Source organism: Anguilla anguilla, chromosome 3, assembly GCF_013347855.1.
Source record: "Anguilla anguilla isolate fAngAng1 chromosome 3, fAngAng1.pri, whole genome shotgun sequence".
Taxonomy (NCBI): Eukaryota; Metazoa; Chordata; class Actinopteri; order Anguilliformes; family Anguillidae; genus Anguilla; species Anguilla anguilla.
The window spans coordinates 29407079-29425388 of NC_049203.1; the positions used below are offsets into that span (position 1 = coordinate 29407079).

General features: G+C 40.2%; 1 protein-coding gene across 3 annotated transcripts in view; it reads right to left on the reverse strand.

Moving 5' to 3' along the window:
* tubgcp3 (tubulin, gamma complex associated protein 3) overlaps positions 1 to 18310 on the reverse strand; it is a 191645-nt gene that overhangs the window by 57985 nt on the left and 115350 nt on the right. For all 3 annotated transcript variants that reach the window (XR_004764538.1, XM_035411093.1, XM_035411092.1), the window contains exons 15-16: positions 2774 to 2909; positions 1442 to 1510 (exon numbers count right to left, since the gene is read on the reverse strand). Coding sequence is in view for 2 of the 3 variants with exons in the window: in XM_035411093.1 (XP_035266984.1) it covers positions 1442 to 1510; positions 2774 to 2909 (205 nt within the window). In the remaining variant the exon portion in view is untranslated. The remainder of the gene's footprint in view (positions 1 to 1441; positions 1511 to 2773; positions 2910 to 18310) is intronic.

Consider the following 18310-nt stretch of genomic DNA (forward strand, 5'->3'; position numbering starts at 1 on the left):
GAGATCATTTTTAAACCACTGGCAGGTATTTTTATACAGTCCTTAGAAACTGGAGAAATACTGTGGTAATATAATACCAATATATAAAAAAGGGGACCGTACTGGTCCAGGAAATTACAGGCCTATCAGTTTAACTTGCATCACAAGCAAAATACTGGATACTATCATTAGAGACAAGTTAGAAGTGTTTCTTGAAAATAACAACATCCTAAGAGATGGCAAGCATGGTTTTCGTAAGAGAAGGTCATGTCTGACAAACCTTCTGATATTCTTTGAAGAAGCTACCAAGTGTTTTGATTTTAGCAAGGCGTATGATATTATCTACTTAGATTTCCAAAAGGCATTTGATAAGGTACCACACGAGAGACTTGATATGAAGACAGTAGGATTTAGAGGAGTATAAATCCAAGGAAGTTATACTTATCTTATACAATACATTTGTTCGACCACACTTGGAGTATTGTGTGCAGTTCTGGGGACCGTACTACAAGAAAGATATAGAGGCTCTGGAAAAAGTTTAAAGAAGAGCAATAAAATTGATTCATGGTATGAAAGATAAAAGCTATGAGGAAAGACTTAGGATACTTAACCTCTTCAAGCTTACTAAAAGGAGACTCAGGGGTGATTTGATTGAGGCTTTTACATTCATAAAGGGGATCAACAAAGTGAACTACAAGAGATTCTTCAGGTTGAGTTCTGTTAGTAGAACAAGGGGACATAAATGGACATTAACAAAAGATAGATTCCATACAGACATTAGGAAGAATTTTTTCACGTAGAGAGTAGTCAATGTGTGGAATAGTCTGCTAGGTCACGTAGTAGAGGCAGAAACTCTGGGGATTTTCAAGACTAGGTTTGATACAGTGTTAGATACTATCTAGTCTGTAGGAAATCAGAGCACTAATTCAGTTAGGAAAATGGCGAGCATTGATGGGCAAAATGGCCTGTTCTCGTCATTTTTTTATGTCATGCTATGTTAACATTGGTCCCCTCTTTCTATATAGCACCACCAAATGGCTAATTCAGTGTAATTCTAATACAGATCGCACGGGTCCGCAACCATAATAGTCCTACCAATTTTCACTAGTCTAAACAGACGCTATAAACCTTTAAGCCAAAACCCAGGAGAAAGTAAATAAATAATAACAATAAAAAAAATCACAACAAAAACAACAGAATAATAATATCTCCCATGTAGGATTCCAGCACTTTCAGCTTGGACTCCTAATAATACCAACAAATGAAGTAGGATTACAGTAGCTTCCCTGCTAGGACCCCTAAAAATGAACAATAAAAAACCAAACAAAAACAATAGGGTCCTAAGCTGCTTCACTGCTTGGACCCATAATAAAAAAACAAACTAAAGAGTACACTCCATATTGTGGTTTTTTTGCATTACAGCAGACCACATGCACACTGTAGTCGGTACAAGTGCTGTTACCGTGGCAATGGGTCCATCCACGTGGTAGTCCAAACTGAAGACGTCCCAGCCCGTATCACCAGGGGACACCTGAAAGGGATAGGCAAGATGGCAGTCGATGAGAACATATTGCACTGCATGTTGCATCCTATGAGCATCACAATAACCCCCAGTGCTGAAAATGGAAATATCAGAAAATACACAAACACCAGAAAGATACAAGTACACTCCTGGGCAAAAAAATGGCCCAAGCCCAAAATGGCAAATATTAAGCTTTTAATGGTCTTAACAACAAATCATTGGTCAGAAAATTAGAAAGAATTAAACAAATGCACTCCTGAGACCCCCTGTGCTACCATTTGCTTGTTTACTTTTGCTGCAATTAACTGTTTGGGGAAAAGCTAGAAACAGGGAAATTCACTTATACAGTAGACAAATTAACAATGTCAAATAAAAGAGTCATGTTTTGTATTTGGTTGTATATCATTTGCATGCCATGACTTCCTGATGTCTGTGACCTATCAACATCATCAGAGTCTGATATCTTATTTTCAGGTTGTCCTACAAGCAATCCAAAAACTCTTTGATTTGAATGGATCTCTATGGGTATTGGGGAGTGGGACTAGTTTCAGCCGTAAATTATGCTGATACAGTATGGAACACATTTGTTGGCTAAATGGCTTTAAGTCATCAAGGGTCCAAGGTATCAAATGAGCCTCAAACCACTGTGCTGCTGCCAGATATGCAGTAGATACTACAAGCATTGTTTCTCCTGATTAATTTTCCTGTTGAACTCAATGGAAAAAATATTCAGGAAAAACAATGCTTGTAGTATCTACTGCATATCTGGCAGCAGCATGGTGGTTTGAGGCTCATTTGATACCTTGGACCCTTGATGACTTAAAGCCATTTAGCCAACAAATGTGTTCCATACTGTATCAGCATAATTTACAGCTGAATGCCACCAAATACAAAACATGACTCTTTTATTTGACATTGTTAATTTGTGTGCTGTATAAGTGAATTTCCCTGTTTCTAGCTTTCCCCAAACAGTTCACTGCAGCAAAAGTAAACGAGCAAATGGTGGCACAGGAGGTCTCAGGAGTGCATTTGTTTAATTGTTGCTAATTTTCTGACCAATGATTTGTTATTAAGACCATTAAAAGCTTAATTTTTTGCCATTTTGGGCGTGGCCCATTTTTTTTGCCCAGGAGTGTACATGGTGTTTGTTTTTGTTTTCAATATAAATGCTAAAGACACAGTATACCAGGGTGTTTTAACCCAGCATGCTCTGCAGGTAGCAGCACTGCCCCAAGTGAGGGAGCCCGGGTTGGAGATGGGTGAGGATCGTACTTCTAGCAGTCGCACATCCAGTCTCTTGAGGATCTCAGGGCTGTCGAACTGGGCATTGGTGGCCCTGATGGCTGTCTCCAGGATCCCGGTTAGGTTGTGTTGGTACAGCGTGGTGGCTGGGCGCACCAGTTCGGGCCTGAAAAGAGACCACACCGAAAATAAGATAAGTCACAATAGTTTATGAGCAATGGAGAGCCGCAGGGTCTGGTGGTTTTTACTGTTACTGACCTATTAATTGAACAAATAAAGCGGTTGTTTGTGCAGGTAACTCAGTTAAAAAACAGCAGATCCCTGTGCCACTCCACAACTAGGGTTAGCCCACCTATTATACAATACCCTAAGCAAGACTGAATGACAATGTTTGAATCAAATAAATAACAAATAACAATAGGTCAAATACATTCAAAACTGCACTGTGTTGCTTCCTGGAAATAAGAAAACATTGCAAACCATCCAAAGAGGAGGACTGAACTCAGATTTGGAGCAGCTGCTATATGGAATCTGAATTTGTAATTGACATCACAGGATAGTTTCATGCAAAAGGTTGAGATATGGGGATGGGCTTTGATACCAGGCGTGATATGCCCTTCCCTGCAAAGTTCTGCAGAGGCCTGGGGCGAGACCTGGCAGACCAACAATTTTAATGTCAGTTTGTTCTGGCCTTAAACATAATTCTGGAGAGAATGCTGGGTAATTTGCTGCTATAAATATTTATATCTCTTTTTGTTATCTCCTAAGCACAACACATAGACTAAACAAGCTATGACCCATTACAATGGCAATTTTTTGGTTAAAGATGCAAATCATATTTTTTTTAAATATGCAAGATGCACATGTCCCAAACATTTGGATCTCACTGTTTATCTGATGAAAAATACGTTTTCAACATGCCAAGTTACCGACACGTGAAGTACTGTCTATAAGTCATTCATTGAAATCTAGGCCTGCCATTAAAAGTACTGATGTCAAAATTGCACCAAGTTACATGAAACAATATTGGCTATCTTAGCTCAGACAAATGAAACAAGCTGTATTCCAAAGCAATGCTACCCAATGTTTCCAAACATCGATATTCATGCCGTGAAGAAGTCAATATCTTGCACCTGTAACGTCACCTACCAGAGCGAAGTGCAACACTGATTTCAGAGTTTAATTTAACAGCAGTCTGTACTAACATTATACACTCTGTCTGTCATCTTGTTAGCAAGGTAGCTTGCTAATGTTAACGTTAAACTCAGTCAAAATGCTGAAAGTGGAACTGTGTAAAGTGTGGGTGTATTTTATTTGTAGTTATAAAAATATAGAAATATAAATGAGCTTCCCACAAAGATTCAGATGCAAAAGCAATAGTTTAAATGTTTTATTTTTAGTTACCCAGCAAGGCAGTGTAATGAGTGAGAGGTTTTCCTGAGTCCGAGGGGGGATTTGAAACCGGCCTGTCGCTCATCCAAAAGTGTTGCAGGCAGATGTACTGCCAGGTGAGCTACTAACATTACACACTCGGTCTTTCGTCTTGTTAGCAAGGTAGCTAACGTTAAACTCTGTCAAAATGGCGAAAGCAGAACTGTGTAGTTATATAAATACAGAAATATAAATGACTTTCCCTCAAAGAGGATATTGTAGGATATGCAGTGTTTAGATTTTGGCCTTAGAGAGGGAAACAGTAAATAAGAATGTGGCCTGGCCTCCCCATTACACACATCAAAGCAAATCTGATTGGGCCAGTTTGAAATTCCACTGATACCCTAATCTAGGCTGACAATCTATGGGTCTCAGCTCCAGGACACCATATCGGGGGTTGGAGACCCTGCATGCCTAACATTTCCCATTACTTTTAGTTTCAATGCAATCTTTAGGTAGGCCAGTCCTTGCCATAAATCAGTCTGACCCCACTTCCCTTCTCTCCTAAACCTTAACCCAGCATCACCCACTCAGGGCAAACATCCTCAAGCCATGCTGGGTAAGGTATTTAAGAGTAGAGTGCCTGCATTCAATTGTCAACATCCTTCAACAATTCCATGTGGGGATGGTGGCACGTGTGACTATTGGAGTCCAGGAATCCGAGCCCTTCAGGGTGTGTACTGGTGTACGTCAGGGGTGCTCCAGTTCTTTTTAACATCTTCCTCCTGTGTGTGACATTCCTGCTCCACGAGAAGATCAAGAATGACAGTGGGGTTACTGTCGACTTTAGACTTGATAGAAATCTGTTTAACATCCGAAGGCTTCAAGCAGTCACAAAAATAACATCTGAGCATGTCATCGAGCTACAGTATTACAGATGACTGCGCAGTTGTGGCCCACACACCAGAGGCACTGCAAGCTACCCTTGCAGCTGCTGCAAGGGTGTATGGTAGGCTGGGTCTCTCTGTAAATGTGGCAAAGACCGAAGTAGTATGCCAGTGGGCATCTACTCCCCCATCTCATTTACCAACCTTCACCATCTCCGACAAACCACTTGCAATAGAGGAATCTTTCAAATACCTGGGCAGTTTCCTCTCTGACGACTGCAGCATCGAAAGGGAGATACAAAACCGGATCAAACAGACATCATCTTCATTTGGCAGACTCAGGAGGGTCATTCAAAATAAAGACCTCAACCACACCAAAATATCTGTTTACTTGGCAGTTGTCATCACAACTCTCCTCTACAGCTGTGAGGCGTGGAGCCTGTACAGTCGCCACCTCAGGATGCTTGAGGCCTTCCATATCAGATGTCTACAATGCATCCTGAGGATAACCTGGCATGATCGAATGCCCCATAATGAAATACTCTGCAAGACCAACTGCGTCAGTATGGAGGCTGCCGTCACCCAGCACCAACTTCGCTGGCTCTGTCACGTCATCAGGATGCCAAAAGAACGCTTACCACGTAAAGTGCTGTATGGCCAGTTACATCCTGGCCACCGCTCGGCAGGGGGCCAGAAAAAGCGATATAAAGACCAACCGAAGACTGTCGTGAAAAAGTGCGGCCTGAACCCGACCCAGCTGGAGGACACTGCCACTCAACGTTCCATCTGGTGGCAGCTCTGCCAACAAGGAGTGCATAAGCTTGCGGAGGACCGAGGTGATCGATGGACCAGGAAACGTCTAAAGAGACACGAAGCCAGTACCGCATCCACACCCCCAGTCAGTGCTTTCACCTGTTCTGTTTGTGGTAGACAGCGTGGATCGCGGATTGGGCTCCACAGCCACAAGAAGACTCACAAGTTGCAAAGGCAGGATTGCCATCGTCAGACACGACGGACAACCTAAAGGATAGTTAAACATTGATATAGTCCTATATCCTGTTAAATGGTCAAGTATAATCACAGTTTATGAAATTAAATGCAGAAGACTGGGCTGGGTAGAGAGTTTAGTGTCAAGTGTCAAGCTGGCTGCCATAGAGCTGACACATTAAGTAGCTTAGCGTCAAGTGACAACCTCTCTTTTATGAAGCTGACACATTAAGTAGCTTAGCTTAGTGTAATAGTGGCATTACATACACATACATTTACTCTGTGTTGACAACCCTTACAGTGCCTAATATTATCTCCTCTGTTTCTCCCCCCATGGGGCTCCCACCCCTTACCTCACCCTCAGTTCAAACACCACTCCAGCCAGTTTCCTCGCCCTGAGCCCATGGGATAGCTGCAGCCCTGTCCCTCACTCCATGGTCATGGACTGACTCAACCATGTTCATCCCTTGCCTATGCCATTGACACAGCCTGGAAATCCAGTTCCATCACCCGGCCCCTCTACACTGCACTATACTGAACTATACCATTTGGTCTTCTATTATTCCTGTTAGCGATCACCTCAACTGTAACCTGCTTAACCTTATTTGCTGTTATTGATCCCTTGTTGCATTTCTGCTACATTCCATTCAAATTCTACTTTACACTAGGCTGGCCAGTGGAGGATGGACTCCCCCTCAATAGCTGGGGTCCTCTTGAGAATTCTTCCCATTGAGGGCTCTCCCCCCACTGGGAGTTTTTTTTAACTCATGTACTTGCTATTTTGGGGTTCAGGCCTGGTGTTTGCCGTTTGCTTTGTTCTTGGCTTCTTGCCTTGCTACTCTGTAAAGTGTCTTTGTGACAGTTCTCTGTAAAAAGTGCTATATAATAGAACTGAAGTTGACAGCTATGTAGATCTGAGTGTCGTCAGCATAATTATGGTAGGCGATTCTGTCGTTTTGCATAATTTGTGCTAGAGGTAACATGTAAAGGTTAAATGGGAGCGGCCAAACAACAGAACCTTGAGGGACCCCACGTCATCACAGTTTACTTAAATCTGTAGTTGCTAATAGACAAAGTAGTTTTTATCTTGTAAGTACGATTTAGAATTCAGCCAGAAAGCCCACACCATTTTTCCAGTCCGTCTGTCAATATACTATGGTCTGAACCACTGAACTCCAATAAAACGAGAACTGAGAGTTTTTCCAATCAGTCTTTAAACGAATGTCATTTAAAACCTTAATGAGAGCAGTCTCAGTACTATGGTAGGGCCAAAACCCAGACTGGAAAACATCAAAAGTACAACTTGAGGTCAAAGAAAGTGTTGAGTTGCAGGAAAACAGCCCTCTCAATTACTTTACTTTAGGTTTGATATTAGCCTGTAATGACTGAAGACTGAGGCATCAGATCATTCTTTTTTAGAAGAGAATATCTGTGATTTTCTAGCCCTCCGGAAAATTGCCTGTTAGATGAGAAATAATCAGATGAGAAATGTTAACAATATGCAATAAGTCTGATGCAATGCAGTTAAAAATAGTCTTAAAGAAGCTTATTGGAAAAGTAGAGGCAACAAGTAGATTTCAGATGCATAACAATTTCTTCCAGGGTTTTCATAGTCAATGGGATTAGATTCTGTCAGGGCAACTAAAGCCGCGTTTCCACCAAAAGTACCCGGGAACTTTTAGTCCCAGGAACTACTTTTCAAGGAACTAAAAGGTTCCTTCAGCCCATGGTTGTCTGCGTTTCCACCGCGGTCTAAAGTCCCGTGAAGATTAGGCAAATTAGCCCACTGACGTATGAAAAAGCGACGTTGTCGTCGGTCCATCGGTCATATGATTTCTTCTGTAACCCCATACTACCACCGAAGTAGCCTACATTATTTTCTAATTACCGGGACAGCCCGGAGGGGTTTATTCCACTTATATACAACGGGTTACCAACAATGACTATATATGGTTACTTTTGTATATTGATTTTTATCGATTTAATCACCTGGAATTGAAATATTGTTCTGCAGCCTTTTGGGCATATTTTACCGCTGTCAAGCAAAACTGTCGTTGGTAGTTGAACTTGGACCGTTGTTATGCAACAAATAGGATATAACAGGCCAATAGTCAGATTGTAACTGTTTTATATATCCTCTCAAACACATTCATTACGTTTTTATGCGAACATTCGCTTTCATGTCTTGACATCCGAAGCGACAGAATGCATTCACATTTCCAATATAACTGGCAACAACAGCAGAAAACATGCACACGTTGTAAACAATTTGCTGTTTGATTACTTTCTCATCGTCAATTCCATATAGGCTAATCGCAAAATGACAAGAATAGAACGAAAACTCGGACTTGCGTGAAAATTTAAATTAGTAGTGGTACAGCCACCGTTTGCTTTCCTTCGAAGTTACTGCTAGCCGAGCAGCGAAGTGTGCCCTCCAGATGCGAACCATGCACCAATGTGAATTACGCAGAACTACCGCATACCTCACATAACTGTATCAAACGTTTTGAGTCAATTACAACGGGCTAACAAAGAAAATTCGGAAGAAAATATTCAGCAACCGAATTAATCCGTTTGAATGTTTTGGTACGTAATATGCTGTCCCAGCACGAATGCTTAGCATTTTATAAAACGAATACTAAAGGAAGAAAAGAACAGAAGAGCACACGTTATAATTCCAAGACGTTGGCAGGCTATAAGCAAAACTAGGCTACTGCGCCGCATAACATACAAGTTTGATTTGAAGTTATTATGAAAATAAATCGGTTTGCGCCTGCATATTTTTAAACATGGCGGTTGAAAATAAACAAAAAAATGCTGCGAGTACTCGACCAATCAGAAATGTTCAGCGCTGCAAGCTCCACCCAAAAGGTTCCTGTACTTTCGGAAAGTACTACCCCCCGAACTTTTTTGGGGGTAAAATAAAGCCCCCGGAACTAAATTTAGACCCTAGTTCCTGCGGTGGAAACGCACTGAGTTCCTCAAAAGGTTCCTAGTTCCGGGGTAAAGTTCCTGCGGTGGAAACGCGGCTTAAGTTTGTTTTATGCAGGTTCAAAGGCAGCACCCATTTATTGTCTGGGTTGAAGGTGCTAATGGCCTGTCTTATTTTCTAAATCTTGTCAGTAAAGGAGGTGGCAGTGTCACTGCACACCTCAGCAGAAAAAGGCTACTGACAGTAATGGGTTTGTTAGCCTGATAGCAGGTGAATAAAGCTGGAGCATTTTTTGTTTTTAATGGTGTCCGAAAAAAAGGATCAACCTGCTATGCCTCAATTTTAAATTGTAGATATAAAGTCTCTCTATTTATTTATCTTTGTAAAGTCATGATAAACATGGAGTTTTGTTTTTCACCACCAGCTTTCAGCACTTTGACACACTGTTTTCTGAAGTCTGACTGATGTGGAATTTCTCATGGTGTTTTTTTCTGACCAAGGGTTGTTTTAAGCTTAGCAAGTACAATGGCATCAATTAAATGAACAGTGAAGTGAGTACAGGTGAGGTAGAAAAGGTCTGAATACATAATGTGCTGGTATTCCCATTGATATACCGATTTTGATTGTACCCACATAATGTGGATGTTCGCAGAGATGGTCATCTTGAAGAAAACACAGAGGTGATCTCAAAGAGCAACCTCAGTTACAAGCAGAGGTGGGAGTAAGTCACATGTGCAAGTCACAAGCAAGTCTAAAGTCTTAACCTTCAAGTCTCAAGCAAGTCCCAAGTCACCGTGTTTAGACTCAAGCAAGTCAAGTCGAGTCACCGCTAAACGTCAAGCAAGACAATCAAGTCATTGCTCAGGTCAAGCAAGTCACAAGTCAAGTCACCATAAAAGAAGCGCTTAAAACAAGAGAGAAAGGGGTACACTGGCAAGCCATGTCATGAGAAAACTGCACCTCTTAATTAGTTAGTTAGTTAGTCTCTACAACTGGGGATGGATATGGTTAGGATTTTGTCAATACCAATACCACTATTGATACTGCTTATCGGTACCAATACTTATCAATACTCTTATCGATACTTCCTCATTTTGAGTGCAAAATACATGTTGTTAAAAGTATTATCAGTACTACTTTTATATTAGTTTGGGCAAAAAATATTTAACAAAATAGTTTTGTTGATAAAATAAAATAGATTGTTTTCTCAGACAAAACATGATGATGGGACCAATTGGCATAGATACTGTAAAGGTCTGGTAGTTGCTGATACTTGAGAAACTTCTGTTTCTGTTGGTCTTCACTAACTTAATGGGAATATGACTAATATAGTGTGTGTCCACCAATCACTAGTTATTGCTACCTTTGTGAGCAGCAGGTATGTTTTTCTTTTCAACCTTCCTAAAAATATAGGCTGTTCTGGTTACATTACGTTACACTACTGACATTTTAAAATCACATTACATTAAAACAGACATATATGATAGCATATAATACTGGTATACTATTTCATCTCTAAGCATTCTGTCATTTTTCCTTAGGCCTTCCATTGACAGTTTTCAGCATAGAGGATAGCGAGTGACGTTAAAATAGAGAGTTGAAATGACTGATATTATGGTGTGGAGGGTGACTAGCATGTCTGGATGATCATGGCAGTTTTTAAATCTTTATCTAAGACCCGAAATAGATTATTATAACCGCAACAGTTTCCCACTTTGTATTTATTATGCAGCACACGCAAGTACCTACTGTATAGGCAATTGTTCAAATTGCGAGAAAACAAAACATAGTATTCTTTCTGCTGTGGATTGTGTAGACCAATACATCCATTAATTTAGAACACTGAAATTTTAATCCTCATCAAGGAAAAATACCATCTTGTTTGCCTGATCTCGCAGAATTGCATTTGCGTCACAGTTGATTAGAGAGAGGAAGAGACCATTCTGCTGTGGTTGAGTTACATTGACTTTGAACTAGTAAGGGACCGCAAACAGAATGATGAAGCTCTGTCTTGAAAAGCTGTCAATTCATAAGCTGTCTTGGGTGAATCAGAAACGGTCTGGTAATATAAGGCTTGAGAGAAAATCAACCCAGGTATGGGAGAATCCTTTCAACATGCTTTCAGCTCGATCCTGTCTTGCATTGTTTTCTAGGTCCTGCTAGACAGTCTTTTTAAGCCTGGGTTGCGCTCACTGCATGAAAAGTCACCCAATCATGTTTCAAAATGGTAACTGTTCATGCTCAATATCTAGAAAAAATGCAAATAGACTATTCAGCTTAATAAAAACTTTCAAGTTATCTGCCTCAAGTCAAAGTCAAGTTTCAAGTCATGAATACCAAGTCAAATTCAAGTCGTTTATCAACATTGGTCAAGCAAGTCGCAAGTCCTCAAATTTGCAACTCGAGTCTGACTCGAGTCAAGTCATAGCCTATGACTCGAGTACCCCACCTCTGGTTACAAGTGTCGACGAAGTGAGGATTAAGTGAAATATATTTATATAATTTTCTGAATCCAGCAGTTTTAACCGCCAACACCCTCATTTGACAGCCGGCACTCTGAATACAGAACACAAGTGCATCAACAGGTAAAGATCCTTACTTATGCAACATGTTAAATAAATTTAGTCGATTTAATTTCTTAGTTATCATCAAAGATATAAATTAAACTGCCAAATTCCAAAAAGCCAGTGATGAAAATGTAAAAATGCCAGGTGAGATGTAAGACAGGAACGTCAGATCCCGTCCGCGCCAAACAACTCAACACTGATGCAAGGTTCAGATTCTTATGGCAACAGCAAGTATCCACCCCGGAATGTCGACCGCAACAGATGTTACAGACTGATGTTAAGCCCCCCCCAAGAACTACACTCCTGGGAAAAAAAATGGGCCAAGCCCAAAATGGCAAAAAATTTAGCTTTCAATGGTCTTAACAAATCATTGTTTCTCCTGAATATTTTTTCCATTGAGTTCAACAGGAAAATTAATCAGGAGAAACAATGCTTGTAGTATCTACTGCATATCTGGCAGCAGCACGGTAGTTTGAGGCTCATTTGATACCTTGGACCCTTGATGACTTAAAGCCATTTAGCCAACAAATGTGTTCCATACTGTGTTCAGCATAATTTACAGCTTAATCTAGTCCCCACTCCCCAATTCCCACAGAGATCCATTCAAATGCAAAGAGTTTTTGGATTGCTTGTAGGACAACCTGAAAATAAGATATCCAGACTCCGATGATGTTGATAGGTCACAGACATCAGGAAGTCATGGTATGCAAATGAAATGCAACCAAATACAAAACATGACTCTTTTATTTGACATTATGTTAATTTGTCTACTGTATAAGTGAATTTCCCTGTTTCTAGCTTTTCCCCAAACAGTTCACTGCAGCAAAACTAAACGAGCAAATGGTGGCACAGGAGGTCTCAGGAGTGCATTTGTTTAATTCTTGCTAATTTTCTGACCAATGATTTGTTGTTAAGACCATTAAAAGCTTAATATTTTGCCATTTTGGGCTTGGTCCATTTTTTTTTGCTCAGGAGTGTACTTTCTCCGTCCTGATTCAGAATGCCTAGCTAAGGAAAAATCTGCATTTTTAAGTGGTTCTACGAGGGAGGGCGGAATGTTTGAGAGAAAAGGGGGGGGCCACATGGCTGCACTGATTTGGTGAGGTGCGAAGTGTGGGGTTGGATAAGCATGTTCAGAGCAGGTCTGTCTCATCTGAAAACTAGCAAATTTAATATTAGTGATATTATCAAAACATTTCTAATTTTAAGCCCCTTAACATCTGGGGTCGGGAGCTCCGCCGGCGAAGCTCGACAAGATGAAATGAACTTTCGTTTCTATTTGGATGATTAACTTCACGAGCTGTTATCATACAGACGCAACAAAAACATTTACAGAAACCTTACAATCGCGTCTTTCCAATGTGCCCATTGGCAAATAATATGAATTGTTTTAAAAGTTTTAAATTTGATTAATTAGATGTATGCTTCGTTTAGTCCTTACTCATTACTATGTGAATTTCGCTCAGCAGGAAGTTCGCCCAAATCGCATTCACATGTTAATGACATTATAAATACTCTCCATAGAAGGGGACTAGGGGAGGGGCGATACGAGATCCATGTGAGAAATGCCAAGCCTGCGAAAGCGGGATAGAATGTCAAAGCATATCGCCTAATTCACTTCTTTCGAGGTAAACATTTCGTTTAATTTTGGAAAATGGCACGTATGACTGGACGGTGTCATTTCGAACAGCAAACTGATCCAGCTGAGAATCAACTTCATGAGTAAGTATAATTCTTATGATCATATTGGTAAATATCTGTACTGTATTGCAAGGTATCTCTGTGTTTGTAGGAATATCCAGCAATATGCGCGTTTGTAAATTCCCACACTACGAACTATTCAAACTATTGCATCTCAAAATTATACGCTAGGCTCTTTGCGTCTGGTTGTGTTAGAAGTTATTTTTTTCGATCATATTGGTAATAAATAGCCCATGCCTGGCGTGTAGTGGCGTGGCTAAGATTCAAAAACTTAAGTATCCTCGCACAATCGATATTAGCATACTGTATGTAAGTTTGGGAAATAGCAATAAAATAACCACTTTGCTAAACAGACCTAGCCTACTTCAGATTGAGGCATTGTTATTGATGAGTTGCGTGTAGTTGAGTTGGAATATCAATGTTCATTCAGTTTAGCTAATGTTGTTTCGTTGATAGCTTACATTATTTGTAAATGTGTGCTGTATTACATTCTCTGTGTGTTTGTAGGAATATTCACTAATATGCGCGCTTGTAAATTCCCACACTACGAACGATTCTAACCATTGCATCTCAAAATTATAGGCTACCTCTCTGCGTCTGGTTGTGTTTGTTTGGTTCTTCGTTTGTATATGATGCAACTGTCACATGTCCTAAGTTTTGTTTTTATTAGTTAGTGGTTTGTCCCTATTTTGTAAAGCACATTTAATTTTCAATTTTCGTTGAAGGAAATGTGCTATATAAATAAAGTTTGATTTGATGTCACATTTCCTAAAAATTTTGTTTTTATTATATTTACAGAGATGCTGATCAGGAAACACTGCCTAGTTCACCACTAGCTAAGAGGCCATGCAGGCGTTGCAAGAGTACACCAGTCTCATCTCATCTTCCATGCATATAGTTTACTTCAATAAATGTTCCAAAATCAAAATATGTCTTTGTTTCTGTCTTCTGATGGCTCACTGAGTCTTTGTCTTAGTGGTGGGGAGGCCAGTGCGGCCAGGTGTGAATAGCCTACTTAGCTGGCAGGTCCTCCTACCCAATGCATATTCATTACAGAAAGGCCATTTGCCCTCCCATTCTCACCTGACGTTGAAAAATAGTAGTCACAACACTAACTTTTAGCAATTTATTTTATATTTCTCATTGGATTTGCTAAAATATTTTGTCATCTTTTGATACTCACCAGCTGCGATTTCCACCTTATTTGTTGCATGAAAAATATTTTTCATGCAACAAAACCAAATCATACAATGTTGGTTATAATGTGCATAATTCTGTTTTTAGCAGATAATTTGGGTTAGCTCGATACCTTTGTCCGTTTCGTTTTCAGTCGGGACTTAAGCCGGTCACCCACTGCACGCGTAGTGGCCGCGAGCGCACGACGCGCGTGCTACGTGCGTAAGTGAAGCGTAGTTGAAGTACTGTTATTACAACGGCAGTAGGCAACGTCCTCTACACCAGCCGCGAACGCAGCGCAAACCGGGTGCAAAACTTGTGTGACACAAGCGCACTGAAGCGTAGTTTTTCGCTTCTGTTCTATTTTTTGGCTTGCCGTGCAGCATGATGACCTGTTTATACACAGAAATATGCTCTAAAATGCTAGGTATACATGCTCTGATTTATATTTCACCCTTATATTACTGGAGGTGTGTCCCTAGTTCCCTCTTGCAGTAGTGGAGATCAAGATAAAATCAGATAAACACCAGATATTTTATAAGCAGCTAAAAAATACAAGCCTTTTCGTTTTTGTATTGTCCTGGCAGAAAAAAAAAATTAAAACTGGAACCTGGGAAAAAGGGAAACTTAGTTTCGCTATCTTATTTTGCGAAAGGGGGGGGGGGGGTAAATTTGAAAATACACCACAGAAAGACGTACTGAATGATGTAGAAGTGAATGCACTGAGCACCGGTTTGTTAGTTTGAAGTGTTGGAAGGTAGTTTTTAACCAACCCATTGCTCAGCCTATTTGACTTCTCCAATGTCTTTGTTCGCCGTGCTTTCAAAAAGGGCTTGTTAATAAAAATAAGATAATCCACAGAGCCTTAAAAGAGCAGATTATTTAGTGGTCTTGCCGATGAAAATGCACCTATTTTATAAATGAAGTTGTAAGCAAGCCTTCATTGCACTTGCACTTCAAAGCTTCCGGTGTTCACGGTGTTGTGGTGTTCATATCTCTTCAAGTTTAAACTGTTACGCTATCTTTTTCATGATTAGCTGATTTTACTAAATCTGATCATTTAAATGTTTTGACGTGAATAACAAGACGACACGGGAATCCCAACGGTTGATTATTATTATTATTATTATTATGATCATTACATATTCTTCATAAAGTTGGCACGCTTGTTAACCAAGCAAATAAATTAATACAGTTTGAGATTGATTATTATGTAGGCTACGTTGCGATTTAAGTTTATGGTAATTCTTTAAAGTGTTTACATATTTTTGATTTGATTTGAAGTAAGCAATCTTTTTCCCTATCCAGTTTCATCAGGTTTGGGTACAGGGGGCTATATTGATAACACACGAGTACACAACAAAACTTTATTATTAAGAACATAACGTCATGTTTTTAATAGTAGGCCTAAAACAGACATGTATTTTCCAACGAGCAAGTGTGGCTCCTTTCATTCAATCTACACGCAGCATTGGTAGCAAATCACCTCGGTAGCTTCAGCACAAACTTTCTCACGTATTTACATGAGTTAACAAAATATTACCAAACTGAAAAAGGTCTCTCACCAAGTAGCCTATTCACTTACCCATAATCAATAGTCCTGAACAAACGTGAAATATACGATGTAATTCCACTGCAGACTGCGAGAGCTACTAGGAATACAGAGCTTTAACCAAGCCATTGCGCGACACAAACGGAACCCGTGTAGACACGACGCGCTGCTTCGCCGTGCCATTCCGCCGTGCCACTTTGCGTCGCTTACGCTACGCGTGCAGTTGGTGATCGGCTTTTGATTTCAGCACACATGAAACAGAGGGAGTGTGGGGGGGGGGGGGAGAGAACCAGCACACTGAGACAGGCAGTTAGATTAACCAATAGGGAAGCCGCCGCTGGCTCCACGCGGCAGAGGCCCCTCCCTTTTGCCCCGGAAAGTACATGCTTTCGTCCAGACTAGGGTGCCACTGACACCACCAGAGTGAATTTACGAACGCACCCCTCTGACACCGTGCGTCGCACAATTCCAACCAGTTAGTTGTGCATGTAAATAGCATGTTAAATAGTTAACAAACACGAAACCGTCCAGGTCGACAGCGCAACACTAGCTCATATATGGCAGTTGGTTGAAAATAGACACTTCATGCTACAATCAGGATAACGGTAATGACTGTGAAGTTTAGGTAGAAAACAACTGAATCCTTTAAACGTAATTTACATAGAAACTATACGCTCAGATCGCCTAGTTTCACTCACTGCGGCCCAAGCGGAATCGATAACGTTTCAGAAAATATATAACGTTAAAAGATTTAATTCAATCTTCTACTGGGAGTTCTGCCGTTTATTGAGGGTGTGACAGAAAATTTTGGTGTCGCTGACTGTAATCAAATGTTTTTCACAATTTCCGTTCGATTGAGCAAGTACCATTCACAGTACATTTTTATGGGTTAGTGATGTCAGATTGTGCTAGCTACTTTACATGAACCTTGTATGGGGATCAATAGAGGCCAACAGCACAGTACCACTTACTACTTGTCACTTGTACCACCACTGTAATGAACTAAAAAAAGGGTACATACTACCTTTTCTATGAGAAATGTGTTGTCGAGCTCACGCACATACACTGCTAGCGACATTCTAAAGCTCCGTTTTGCCCTCCGTACTATATAGCTAGCTAGCTATGGCACGTCCTCACTTCTGTAACGTTATTTGTTTCCCTCCGTGTGTCCATACATCTGTATCGGTGGTTGTGGCTGTGAGTCCTTAGCTCCTACTCATGCGTGCAGGATAGCATCCGTACGCGCTAACTAGGTTAACTAAAGTCGGTGATCCGTACGTAATAACTAGGTTAGCTGAAGTAGGTGAAACACGAACATGTTAGGGTTAGCTAAAGTAACGTTAGGCGATAAAGCTGTGCTTAAAAATGTTGTGCCGTACCATCTGCACATGCGTCTTACTAAACGAAGCACCACCTGCGCATGCGTCCCACCAAACCTCCCTCAAAGGTTGTCCGTGAGTGACTGAGTGACCACAATTTGCCACGCATAGCCCATGGCACCAATTCCTGCGCGCCGTGGGAAAAAAGACTGTTATGGTCACACTGGTGTTTAAGTGATAAGCTTATGTTAAATTATTATTATTTTTTTTAACGGTTATGGCCACATTTTTGGCTAAGTGATGGGTTTATGTTGAATGATAAAAAGACGTATTTGGAAAAATGACTGGAAATAAAACAATTTATTGATTTCTAATGCCCCCCTTTGATATTTCTATTCAATGCTTTACTCATGTGCCACAATAATGTAATGTTTTTGAATTTAAATATCTTAATTTGGGGGCTTTTCCAAGCAAATATTGATATATGCGATTAATTGTGATTAATTTGATTAATTAATCAGCATATCATGTAAATTAATTCGATATAAAATTTTAATCGATTGACAGCACTAGTTTATATTCCTAATTTATAATTCTAAGTTAGTATTGTAAATGTTACAAATGTCTTGCTTCATTTAAGCAATTTTTCAAGTCTCTGTGATGCTCACATCTGGAGTTATAAAGCTTTATATAGGGTCCCCCCTCAATGAGCAAGGATTGGTCAGATTTGGCATGTGTGCTAATGGGTTAAATGTCCATCCTATTCACAGATATCTCATGTATCTTATTGGAAAAGCCCCCAAATGAAGATTGTCAACTCAAAAACATTACATTATTGTGGCACGAGTAAAGCATTGAATCTAAATATCAAAAGTGGGCATTAGAAATCAAAAATTATTTCCAATCATTTTTCCAAATACATGTCTTTTTATCATTGAACATAAGCCTATTACCCTAAAATGTGGCCATAACAGTTTTTTTTATTTATTATTTAACATAAGCTTATCACTTAAGCACCAATGTGGCCATAACAGTCTTTTGCTATGCATGGAAAATTGTGGTCACTCATTCACGG